Source organism: Hemibagrus wyckioides, linkage group LG26 (genome assembly GCF_019097595.1).
Source record: "Hemibagrus wyckioides isolate EC202008001 linkage group LG26, SWU_Hwy_1.0, whole genome shotgun sequence".
Taxonomy (NCBI): Eukaryota; Metazoa; Chordata; class Actinopteri; order Siluriformes; family Bagridae; genus Hemibagrus; species Hemibagrus wyckioides.
In genome coordinates this window covers 6321478-6334783 of record NC_080735.1, presented here as the reverse complement: position 1 = coordinate 6334783, position 13306 = coordinate 6321478, and the positions used below count along the sequence as shown (strand labels likewise).

Below are 13306 nucleotides of genomic sequence, written 5' to 3'. Positions count from 1 at the left end.
GCACAAAAATTCACCTGAAAGGAATTGTGTGATGCAATCATGTCAACATGAACCAGAATCCCAAAGAAATATTTCCAAATCTTGTGGAATCCATGCCACAAAGAACTGAGGGGACCCCAACCAAGTATTAGAATAGTATTCCTAATAAAGTTAGTGTATATAGATCTATAAATTGAACTGTTTTGCCGATGACTCACATTGTTTTTCTGAAGGATCTGTAGCACTCTGTTGACATTATTGAGTGAGTGCACACGGGTGAAACCACGCTCCTTCACCTGCCAGCAGAGCACATAAGTAAAATTACACACAGTACCTACACAAAACTCAATATATACAAAACTCACACAGTATCTACATTATTGTTTTTATCAGTCAGTGTAATCATGCAGATTACACTGACTGATAAGAAATGTTTAATGTCTATTGATTTATCTTTTGCAAATTTGTGAATTCATGAATATTCTTTTCTCATCATGAACTTTTCCTGCCTTTTTCTGCTTCTCACCACTCAAGTACATTTGAGGCCAAATGTTTTCATTTACCTTTTTTTTTTGTTTTGTTAAACCCCATACATTTCTTTTGTCAAATTAATCATGGCATTGCCAGGGGTGGATTTATTTTAGGATTAATTCACTATATCTGAATTCCACTGGGTTGAACTGGGTTTAAATACTGGATGATTCCAGAAATTGATTACATGACTGTAAGAAGCTTTTTTGTCACTAGTTCCATGGGAAAATCCAAGCAACTCAACCATAACCTATGGGTATAATTATGGTCTTTCACAAGTCCAGTTTCTAATGAACAATTTCCAAACAATAGAAGGTACTAATAGCATCTGTACAAACAGCTGTATTAAATATAAAAATCTTGGACCATACAGTCACTGCATTGATTGGAGAATGGAGGCACAAATCACCTCCTAGGGATGAATGAAGTTGTACAAACAGTTGGCCATCACAAACCCCTGACCTGAATCCCACATCCAATTTGTGGATTAAACTGAAAACCTGTGTCTGAATAAGGAGGCACATAATCCTGACCTGTTTAACCCAGTTTTATCAGAAGGAATGAAGGCTTTGACAAAGTATTTTGAGAAGCTTGCAGAAGGCTACCCAAAGAGTTTGATTGATTCAAGCAATTAAAAGCAATAGCACTTCTTAATATCCAAGTGAAAACTGGTAAAATCTGATACAGTAAACAAAAAGTCTAAATAAAGTAGACAGCCTAACTGACATAACAGAGGAAATGTATGTTAACATCAAGTGCACATTTTGAAAAACTGAGCATAAATATCTTTAGCCTGTGTGTATTGTAAACCCCAACTGTAGATGCATCTAAATTGATGTTTTTTCCCCATAGTAAAACAGAGAAGGGTAAGACATATCAACCAGAAATACTTTTAATTATGTATAAATTGAGTTATATATAAATAGAGCATAGGGATAGCATTGTTATAGGCTCTAAAACAATGCAGTTTCTGCATAGCATTACACTACAGTGCATAAGAATTATATACAACCTTTTTCAGTTATACTCACCAATTCATGTCCAGTCAAGCATTCCAAAAGCTCCAGAAGACGACGGCCATCACACAGATCTGTGAAGAGGTCATTAATAGGGGGTTTTCCTGCCTGAAGAATGAATACAAAATAAAGCATAAAATTGCCAATCATATGATCTTGAAGGCCATGATTTGATTTGGTAAAACTGATATTTTTTAAAGAAAGAAAACAAAAAAAATGTGTGCAAATAACTCCGAAAACTTCTCTCTTTGACAAAATCTACCGATCTAAAAAATCTAGCTAGCAGCTCAATGAATAAAATCATGCAACTACAGGTCAAGAACTTCAGTAAAGGTTCATATCAAATATGAGAAAGGGGGAAAGTGTAAGTGCAAAGTCTTCTGTGACTTTGATCAAGGCTAATCTCCTGGAATTTTCAATCACGACAACCTCTAGAGTTTACAGTGACAGTGACAGTTCCCTGGGTGCTGATAAGCACTGTCAAAGGAATATTTTCAGATTCAAGCTGATTCAAGCTCCTAGAATGTAAATAGTTACTCAAATAATCAGTCTTTACAGCTGACGTGAGCAGAAGAGTATTTCTGCATGCACAAAGCCTAGTAGTTTTCCAAGTTCCTAGTAAAGTGGACAATAAAATTGTGTAAATATTTTATATTTATACTTTTATCTTTCCTAACTGCCAGGATTGGTGTCCTCACCTTGGTACAATAAGCAGTGATTGTTCAGTGGTTACTGGGGTTTAGTTGCAGGTTGAGCCCACATCCTTAATCCCTACAGATCCTACATCTAATCACCCACAGAATTTTCCCTAAATGTACTAGCATGGTAATATACTAGCATGGTAAGCATCATACAAAGCAGTAAAAAGGGTGTGATCCATAAACTAACTTGGCAGACTAACTTTCCTTGTCTTATCCTGGGTGTCTCACTGCCGATAGTGAGGTTTCAATCAGATCTGTCACAGAGGAATTGATACCTGCATACTGGAGTGATCAGTTCTTTTGGCTGCTCATCAGCCTCTGAGTCAATCTGGGCCATCACCCTCTTGAGGACAGCTGCCCCAGATTGTTTGGAGACTGCCAGCAGAACATGTGAGCTGGGAAAGGCTAAATCGTATTCACTTTCGTACACTGCTGAAGCCAGAATTGAACACTGCAGTGGTTAGCTGGGAAATATCACCCAGAAGTGGCCACAGACATTTAGCCCACTTTGAGAGAGACTTTGTGGCAACAGTTTAGGGAAGACCCAAACATGGCTGTAATGGTCTAAACAAAGTAAAGTGTCCACATACTTTAAGCCATAGAGTGCAATTATACATATGAAAGTTAACTTATGTGCACATTTTAGCACTACAAACAACAAACTTTTCCAAGTAACATGAATGCCAAAAAAAGCATTGTAGACTTAAAATTGTGCACCAGTCCTTGGAGAGCTTAGTAAATGCATTTGTTTGTCTGTTTAGCTGATAATTTTTAATTACAGTTTTGTTCTTAAACACTGTAGGTACTGATTTTACCAAACACCAAGCAAAAGGTTCAAAAGGTTAATGATACATAAATTATATTTAATTGCCATGTTCTTCTGTTTTAAAAAATATCTATAGAATACAATTAGTAACAACAATTATATAAGTATAACAAATCCTAATAATAAACCCCTCCCCCTAAATAAATAGATAGATAGATAGATAGATAGATAGATAGATAGATAGATAGATAGATAAATAAATAAATAAATAAATAAATAAATAAATAAATAAATAAATAAATAAATAAATCACTTTACCTTAACAAATTGAGAATTTATCCACTTTGTGAAGGTCTTCTTTTGTATGTCGTCTCTTTCATCTGTAATTTAATGAGAATCCTTATATTAGATATAGCTGTTTATTTGGGTTCAATAAATAGCATTTATTAAAGGACACATTTTGTAACAAAATATTAATTAGAGAAAGAAAGAAAGAAAGAAAGAAAGAAAGAAAGAAAGAAAGAAAGAAAGAAAGAAAGAAAGAAATAGCTAACTAGTTTAAAGACTTTCCAGTTAAATATCAGCCATAATATTTTTCCCCTGGGGACAGAGAAGGTTGTACAATGGTCTGGAGCAGTGAAAGTTAAGGGCTTTGCTTAAGAGCCCAGTGGTGTGGATGTTCTTAATATAAACTTAATTCCGCTTAAAAAACTACGGCATTATTATATTTTTAATCATTTGAATAAAAATGCATGACAATGTTAATTAAATGTAACAACATTCACACAGCTCCATTCAGTCCATCTTTGTTGCTGCCAAAAAGGAGGACATAATGAATCTAGCGGCAGCTCATCTACCCGAGGGGCGCAATTTCAACATTTACTGATCGTTGTGTACGGCGTAATAACGCACAAAGTACACGAAAGAAGGCATATCATTTAACAATACAATCCTTTTCGACTGGAAGCAATGATTCCGCGTTTATTCCAATCGCTAGGAATAGCGGGGACTCAGCAGACACTATGAGGAGACAGACAGAAGGACGGTTTGTTATTGATGAGACGCAGGAGACAGCTGGTGTGTGTCTGCGCCACAGTGTTCAGGTCTGACGGATGGATTAAATCCGACCTTTTGCAAATTGGATTGTAAAGTAATTAGGTTGAACCGAAGATAACTGACAAAAACAACGATGAGATGCAAACACTTCACGACTTTAAACGCACACAGAAAGTCAACAATTGAACTATCTACAGACTAGAGTTATTTCACAGAAGACAAATTATAGATGAGCGGTGAGTTTGGAGACGGAGTGCGCACCGTGTGAGTAATGCGGGCTAAGAACATGTCACCAAACTTTGTTTATATTAGAAAAACGTAAACAACAACTGGAAAATCTATATATGTATCTTCGGTTGCCTTAAAGCTTTAACTATATACATATATATGACCTATTAAAACCGTTTTAGCAGGTAAGTCTGTCTTGTTAAATTAAAACACATGTCCGGTCGGAAATATCCGTCTAATGTACATGAAACCTGAGATCCCCGAGGCGTCGGTCGGGATTTCGAGCTACGACATGAAGCTGGTTTATTCCGTCTCAGCTCTCAGGGTCTCTCCCTGTACGGTGCAGGTTGTTTTGGTTGCTAATATCTACTAGGAATATTTCTTGTGTAAGGAACCATTGATTTGAGCTCTGCTAATCCAGTCCATCATCATCATCGTGCCATCACTCAGTGTTACCTGTACTGAAACAACACAGCCGCCGCTCCAGGAATTATTCAACAAGCTCAACGTCGCAATTCTCAATGCTTATATCATAAAGCCAAATTCAGTCTCCAGTGACGGTAGGTCGACACCTTCCCAGTTTATTTTCAGTGACTCTTTCACTCCGGTTACGGTCCATTCACAGTGCAGCCGAGTGAAACGCAGTTGTTCGGTTGGGGGCGTGTCGTTAAAAACAAGCAGGCTTAGCTGTCCAGAGTGGAAGGCATGTGGAGTTGTAGGCTGGATATGTGGCCCAATGAAACTGAGCTTAAACAGTCCAGCTTTTTATTGCATTTTAAATGTACTTATGTCTTTACACTTTTCAAAACGTGTGAAAACATAAATCATTATCTCTCCTTGCCCAAAAATAAAAATCCAGCATGATCTGTCCAGCTAGCTACTGTCACAAACCCTGGCAGGTGATGCAGCAGTTACCAGCTAGCTGAGCTGGTGTACCAGTTTAACCAGAATGACCTTTATTTTGGAAGCTTGATCCTGGTGGCTGGTCAGACCAGCTAGAATTTTCAGCATTGTAGGATTGCTGTTGCTCCTGAATTGACCTGGGAAAAATGGCCAACAGGTGGGGAAAAATGGGAAAAGGGGAAAAAAATGAACGATATTCTATTGAAATGATTTTATTGTATTGCATTTAAGTGTTATATGAGACACAGCTATTTTAGTACAGTATTTTAACATGAGTGCTGTGTGTGCAGCTGGTGATGACCAGGCCTTTCTGAAATCTGGCTCACTGTTCACTTCGGTTCTAGAGAAACTATCCCACATCCACATCCACATTGTTTTCTCTGCTCCAAAAACATCTGATTCAACTCATTTATAGCCATATCTGAGTTGAAGTTGGATGTGTTAAAACATATGTTATTGTTAAAGGAAAACAATAAAACATGCAGGATTGGGTGTACAACTATGTTCATTGTTCCGTGTATATAGTACTGTACAGGTGTACAGAGCCATGGGGGAAGCACAAATACAGTATATGTCACCATAACCAATCATAGTAAATATATCTTTAAACTGAACCATTAAAGTATATATTATATATTTTGGCATAATGTCAGATTATTTGCTCATAAGTTCTTTTCGGACTTTTGTAGAAGCATCAGAGGTCATCAGAAAAATACACATTCTATTTATTATTCATGTAATGCATTTGCACTGGATGAACACCAAAGCTCCCAATATGCATAGCCCATAGAGTTAAAATATATGGAGGGCATAGAAAGCCAATTGTATGATCAGGTTCTTTAATGGTCACACAACTGGCTTTCATGTTACACAAGAGGATTCATTTGCATTTGTGAAGTGACCTGATAGTTCTGGATTGCAGCAAACAATGTGGAATATTATATGGTTACACAGCCATGTTATAACACTTAGAAAAGATTTTCAATAGAAATCTGAATTTTGCTATGTATAATTTTGGTCATTATTTTTTAGTCAATTATTTCCAAATCTCTTGGTCAAAAACTGTTTATTCAATCAAAACTTTTGGGAGGATTAATGATGATGATGATGATTATTATTATTATTTACATTTTTAAAATAAGGTAAAGCATTTTTTTATTTATTTAGTTCTATACACATTGTCGCTAACCTTTACTTCCACATGCACCAGTGACCCTTGGGTGCCCACATGACCCTGCTAATTGTCCTCTGGTGATTTTGTATGTAATAGCTTTGACTCTCTCTCTCTCTCTCTCTCTCTCTCTCTCTCTCACTCACTCCCCCCCCCCCCAAAAAAGATAATTACAATAAAAATAACAAACTAACAGGTTTTGATGTTTTTTTCTTAATTAGCCTACAATCCAAGTTGTGGTTTTCAATCCAATGGTTTTCTCTGCAGATATTATCTCAGCTTTCAACACAAATACTGTAATTATGTTAATTTAGAAATGGGCTACATAAAAAAATGACCTGAAAACTGTAGACCTTTAAATAAACACTATAAACATGGGTCATCAAATAAAATGTTAGCAATAATGATTAGAATTTTTGTGTTATAATAAATATAATAATTATAACAAAACCATATGACATGAAAGACACTTTGAAATTGAAGGTCAGTTTTTTCTGATAAATTGGTGTAAAAAGCAAGCATCACAGTTTTAACTAAACTCACAAGTCTAAAACTCCATATATACATAGATTTCTACAACAGTTCTTCACTAATTGGATTGGACATGCAGTGGTCTGAGAGCCCACTGACAAAGAAATGATCAGTCTGTAATTTTAATGGTAGGTTTATCTGAACAGTGAGAGACAGAATAACAACAAAAAAAAATCCAGAAAAACACATTTCAAAAAAATTATAAATTGATTTGCATTTTATTGAGTGAAATATGTATTTGATCCCTTTGCAAAACATGACTTAGTACTTGGTGGCAAACCCTTGTTGGCAATCACAGACGTCAGACATTTCTTGTAGTTGGACACCAGGTTTGCACATATCTCACATCTCAAGGAATTTGGGCCCACTCCTCTTTGCAGATCCTCTCCAAGTCATTAAGGTTTTGTGGCTGACCCTTCAGCTCCCTCCACAAATTTTCTATGGGATTAAGGTCTGGAGACTGGCTAGGCCACTACAGGACCTTAATGTGCTTCTTTTTGAACCACTCCTTTGTTGCCTTGGCCGTGTGTTTTGGGTCATTGTCAGGCTGGAATATCCATCCACGACCCATTTTCAATGCTCTGGCTGAGGGAAGGAGGTTCTCACTCAAGATTTGATGGTACATGGCACTGTCCATCGTCCCTTTGATGCGGTGCGGTTGTCCTGTCCCCTTAGCAGAAAAACACCCCCAAAGCATAATGTTTCCACCTCCATGTTTGACGGTGGAGATGGTCTTCTTGGAATCATAGGCAGCATTCCTCCTCCTCCAAACACGGCGAGTTGAGTTGATGCCAAAGAGCTAGATTTTGGTCTCATTTGACCACAACACTTGCGGGCACTACTGGATTTCAGTCTTTCACGGCGTAGTGTGTTACCAATTGTTTTCTTGGTGACTATGGTCCCAGCTGCCTTGAGATCATTGACAAAATCCCCCAGTGTAATTCTGGGCTGATTCCTCGCCGTTCTCATGATCATTGAAACTCCATGAGGTGAGATCTTGCATGGAGCCCCAGAACGAGGAAGTTTGACAGTCCTTTTGTGTTTCTTCCATTTGGGAATAATCGCACCAACTGTTGTCACCTTCTCACCAAGCTGCTTGGCGATGGTCTTGAAGCTCATTCCATCCTTGTGTAGGTCTACAATCTTGTCCCTGACATCCATGGACCGCTCTTTGGTCTTGGCCATGATGGAGAGTTTGGAATCTGATTGACTGCTTCCTTCTGTGGACAGGGTGTCTTTCATACAGTTAATGAGCTGAGATTAAGAGCACTCCCCGAGAGTGCTCCTACTGTAATCTCAGCTCCTTACCTGTATAAAAGACACCTGGGAGCCAGAAATCTTTCTGATTGATAGGGGATCAAATACTTATTTCACTCATTAAAATGCAAATCAATGTAGAACTTTTCTGAAATGCGTTTTTCTGGATTTTTTTTGTTGTTATTCTGCCTCTCACTGTTCAAATACACCTACCATTAAAATTACAGACTGATCATTTCTTTGTCAGTGGGCAAACGTACAAAATCAGCAGGGGATCAAATAATTTTTTCCCTCACTGTATTTCTGGTATTCTGGAATCTGGAACCCACTAAATTCAGTTTCCTCTCTTGAGATGCTTTGTTAGTTTTTTACTGCAACAGCGTTCATTTGTTTGTGGGGTTTTCTGCCTTCAGCTTTGTCCTCAGGTATAGTATTTGTTAGTGGAGGAAAAAAATACATTTGGCCATGTATTTTGTTGCCTGAACTATGACTCAGTATTAATTTATTGTTTATAGAACTTTTGTATGAAGCAAGATCAAAACATCAAATGAATGTACTGAATGTCAGCACAGCTGCGAAGACCTACAGCTATTCAGTATAACAACACTCTAGCTTGTGCAACAAAACTGTACCTATAAATACCCAGAGATGCCAAACCTCTGTTGGGATATACTGCTGATTTAATTCTACTATGTTTTCAATGGAAGCATAGATTACTGCTCATTAAGAACAAGCTTTTAATACCTCAGTCTGAGACATGCCTGGAAGCCATATGTCTCTGTGGGTGAATGAATGTGGGCAGTTGGGTTTTGCACAGGAAAAAAAAACTTGATTAGTAAAGTATACACGAGTATATATTGTTATTTTCTTGTTATTTTTTTACACAAAATTTGAAATATTGTAAATACATTGTAAGTAGAGATGTATTATTTATTAGGTTCCTGTCAGGACCATCTTCATCTAGTAGCATGATACTGCTAGAGATACTGATTCTGTGACTTTCACAGTTCTCCTCAGTGATTACTGAAAAAGCATACATTAAAATAACCTGTAACCTGCAGCTCACACTTGTGTACTCCAGGTAACATAACTGTGACTGACTAATGCAACATCATGTTGATTCATCAAGCCTAGCAGCATGGTGTTCCACCAACACCTTCACCCTCAAGGCCAAGAAGACCAAGAGCTCATTGTGAATTTCCATAAATCAGACGCTCAGTGGGACTGAATGAAGCATGTCTCCAACTTCCATCAAGTTCCTGGCTGTCTACATCTCTGAGGATCTACCCTGGAACACCTATAACACTTTAATTCTTGTTTGGATGATACAACGATGAGAGGAGACTGAAAATCTGGATATCTGGGTATCCTCATAGCCAAACCGAGAAGGATAAATCAAATGTCTGTAATTTTTGATATGGTTATTGTTATTGTGAGGTGAGCAAGCATTTTTTTGTATGCTGCAGTGTCAGTGCTTTGTAACAGACAGGGAAAAAAGTTTTCAGGTAAAGTTTTGAGGCAAGTCTGGGATAGCTATCAGGATAAATGGATTTGCAATTGGTCCTGGTGAGAGGATGACTCCATGATTGATATAGTGATGAAAAGCATTACTTTGCATTGCATAAAAGCATTGCTTGCCCTTTACTGGAGCTAATGCTACGTTCAGACATGCAGCGAGTTGCAGCAACAAAGCAACAGGGTTTGATCAGTCCAGAAATTAAAGGACAGTTTTTGAATTTCCACACACCTTGCTAATAATAAAATAAACACCCACGTTTCTGAAATCCTGAAGATATTTCAAGATGTAAAAGAGACATTGATATGATAGCATAAGGCTCTTTAGAAGCAATGTGTGTGTAGATGATATTATAAAGGACCCTTTTTTCAAGACTAATGCCAAAGAAATGTTAAAGATGCTTAGTTTAAGTAACATTTTTATATCAATGTTCATATATTGCTCCAAATTAACCAATCTTTTTTTAAAATAAGCATAAATAAATTCAAAGAAAAATAACACCACTTAAAGTTAAGTTACATATTGTAATTTCTTTCTTGAGGAAGCAGATTAACAACAAAAACATCAATCTCTAAAATTATATAAACACAAAGCAAAAAAAATCTCATACTCAGTAGAAGCCTGAAGTCATATTCTTTATTCCGGGTCTAACTTATTTAACTGATTACCTTCTTCTTAAAAAGACACATATCAAATCCTTCAGTGACTATAACTACAGGTGTGGGTTTTCATACATCTACTCATACATCCATTTTATCTTGTCACTTCAATTCACTTGGCTTTCTGCATTTTAAGATCAGCTGAACCCCTTAAACCTACATGTTTATCCTCAAGTATAATAGAGATGTCAAGCAGGTTAACATTAACTGAATCTTTTGCTTGTTGAGAAAATATTTTTCTCACATGCTAAAAATGAACCATAACTAATTCAAACAACTCCTTCATCACTTTTTACTTATGAGGCTACAATAAAGTTATACAGTGTTAAAGGTTTTAATTAATTTAGACTTTTAGCTTTTCCACAATATTTATTGTTGATATTAAAATGTAATTTAGTTTATCTGTGTCATTGACATTTAATCACAAGTTTCACAAACCCTCTGCAAAAGCACCAAGAACCCCTGGTTGGTAAACCCTTTCCTAAATGGACCTGAACCGTTCTGTCCCAAAGTCACATGAATAAAGTCATGTTTCTGCGATCAAGCCGTTCCACTGCAAGGGCTTCTTAAAATAAGGTTTGACATTCACTTGCTCGGTCAGAAATGTTGCTAAGTTTAACTGTCCCAATTTACCTGATGCCCCATTATACACGTATTCACCCTTGTATTTATCTGTCCTGATTCACTGACTTATTCAGTAGGAGAACTTTGGAGTTCGGATATGACCACCAAAAAAAATCATCAATGTCTCTGATTATAGAATAAATTGAATAAAGTTAAAGTTAAAAATAATAAACATGTGCAGAATGGTAGAGTTGTTGTTTGTTGCACAGATTAGTATAAACAAAGACTGTGGGCTTTTAACTGAGATTGTAGTCTCTATAAAGCCACAGGGAGAGAGAAACGGAGTATAGGAAGTCAAATTAGTCTTAAATTAGGAGTGGGACAAAAAATCCAGGGAATTTTCTCCTACTCAAGCTTACTCCAAAAGCAATATACATTTTTTCTTCATACTTCATAGCAAGCTACTGGGCAAGTATTTAGGAATATTTCAGAGTAGCATTAGGTCAGATTTAATTGGATTAATTAGTAATACAATACAATATAAACAGCACAGTGCTGAGGCGTGTGCTGCAGGTAATAATCAGATCCATCAGGCACCAACAAAAAATATTATAAAATCTCAAAACATATTTATTTAAACATATAACTTTTTTTTTCTTTTAATGAACTGGCTATCTTAATACTGTCTTATTACTTTCATATCTTATCTTATTACTGTCATTTTTCTTTTTTCTTTCAGTTTTAGGATCTTCTTTAATGGATTTTATTATCTGTCTTTTTTATGATCTATTTATTTATTTATTTATTTATTTATTTATTTATTTATTTATTAATAAATGTTTCTTTCTTTGGCTAGACAGGCTAAATCTAAATCCAAGTTCTAACCCTGTTTTAGAATACAATTTTTTAATATTCTCGATTTTACACCAATATATTGCAGATGAAACATTTAATTCAATTCAATTTATTGTATAGTGCCTTTTACAATGGACATTGTCTCAAAGCAACATTTACTCTAATTATTATTATTATTATTATTATTATTATTATTATTATTATTATTATTATTATTATTTGATAAACATAATATGAGAATATTGTGATTGTGTTTTGTGTACAGCCTACATCTGGTGTATTTTATTACTTCATTATATATTTGTGATGTAATTTGTTTGATTTACAACAAAAAAACTGTCAAAATTCATGCTAATGATTTTGTCCTATTATTATTGTAATGATTTTAAATGAATAGGTCAGATAAAACTGTTAAATACTCCTAAAGACTGTATTTCGCAGAGATATTTCAACAAATAGACAGTAATATTGTATATATCCAGAACACACAGCTGGTGCTGTTGTACTATGTATATATATAAAAACAGGATAGAATTGCAAGCTAAAGTGCCAAACTGTCTCGTTCAAGGCTCCAGACAATCCAGAATCTATACTCTAGATCACCAGCATTAAAGTTTGCTCAAGCTAGAGAAGAAACAAAAGCAGAAACTACACAAGAACCCAATTCATCCATCAGAAGGAGCGCTTCTGTATTTTAATGAAGCTGCGGCCATTTTGGTCAGATGTGAATAATCTGAATAATTCAAGAATGAGAAACAGCATGTCCTAAACAAGGCCTCCTGAAATCTTACACCAGGCAACTGGGGTTATTTTTAAGTGCTCTAAGGCCATATTTCAACAAGACAGTAAATATAACTCACTCCAACTACAAACTATAAACATGAATGTCTGGGTCTAGGCCAGTAAAATGTTTGTTTATATATTTATTTTTTTAAATTGTTGCCCATCTTCACATGACTTTTATTATAATTATTGTAGGGTTTTTTTGGGTACCTTTGTTAACCCGATATCCAGAAGACTAGAAAGAAAAGGAGATACAAATAAAGAACATATTCCCAGCATTTTGCGAAACCAAAATGTTTCCCATTATTTTGATATTTTAAAGTAGTTTTAAGTCTCACCGATCATTGGAGACAACACAAACCTAAATGTAATCAATGTTTTTCATCTTTTCCTTTATCACACATCAATGTTTAAGTATAAAGCATTCAGAGATTGATGCTATGGACATCTTACAGTGAGATTCTTACCTGATCTTGTTTTAATGATTTCACCAAATTCATCCTCAATAGCTTCCACCACCCACTGGTCCTCCACAGAAGCAGCTTCAGCCATGTCAGATCCCAAATGCCAGAAAGTGTCTTACTCTATTAAAGGTTTTTAGCAAAGTAAAATTGCCAGAGATTTTTACTATAGATTTCTGCAACAGCTCCCAGAAAGTTTTGAATGATACTGATCTAGGACAGCTTGTGAACTGGAAATAACCTGCCAAGGCCCCAGAAGAGAGGGAACAGGTGGCATATTCTACTTGTCCTAAAATAGAGCTTATGGAATAGACAGTGTGTCACCACAG

General features: G+C 36.0%; 1 protein-coding gene across 5 annotated transcripts in view; it reads right to left on the bottom strand.

Annotated features, from left to right (window-relative positions):
- Positions 1–13184, bottom strand: part of dmd (dystrophin) — a 183206-nt gene extending 170022 nt beyond the window's left edge. Inside the window, exons 1-4 of one of the 5 annotated variants that reach the window (XR_009203704.1) lie at positions 12984–13167; positions 3312–3373; positions 1542–1634; positions 198–275 (exon numbers count right to left, since the gene is read on the bottom strand). Coding sequence is in view for 4 of the 5 variants with exons in the window: in XM_058380899.1 (XP_058236882.1) it covers positions 198–275; positions 1542–1634; positions 3312–3373; positions 12984–13068 (318 nt within the window). In the remaining variant the exon portion in view is untranslated. Of the gene's footprint in view, positions 1–197; positions 276–1541; positions 1635–3311; positions 3374–12983 lie in introns of all 5 variants that reach the window. The other 4 variants (XM_058380899.1, XM_058380897.1, XM_058380896.1 and 1 more) reach the window with 4 other exon arrangements.
- Between the last annotated feature and the right edge of the window lie 122 nt (positions 13185–13306).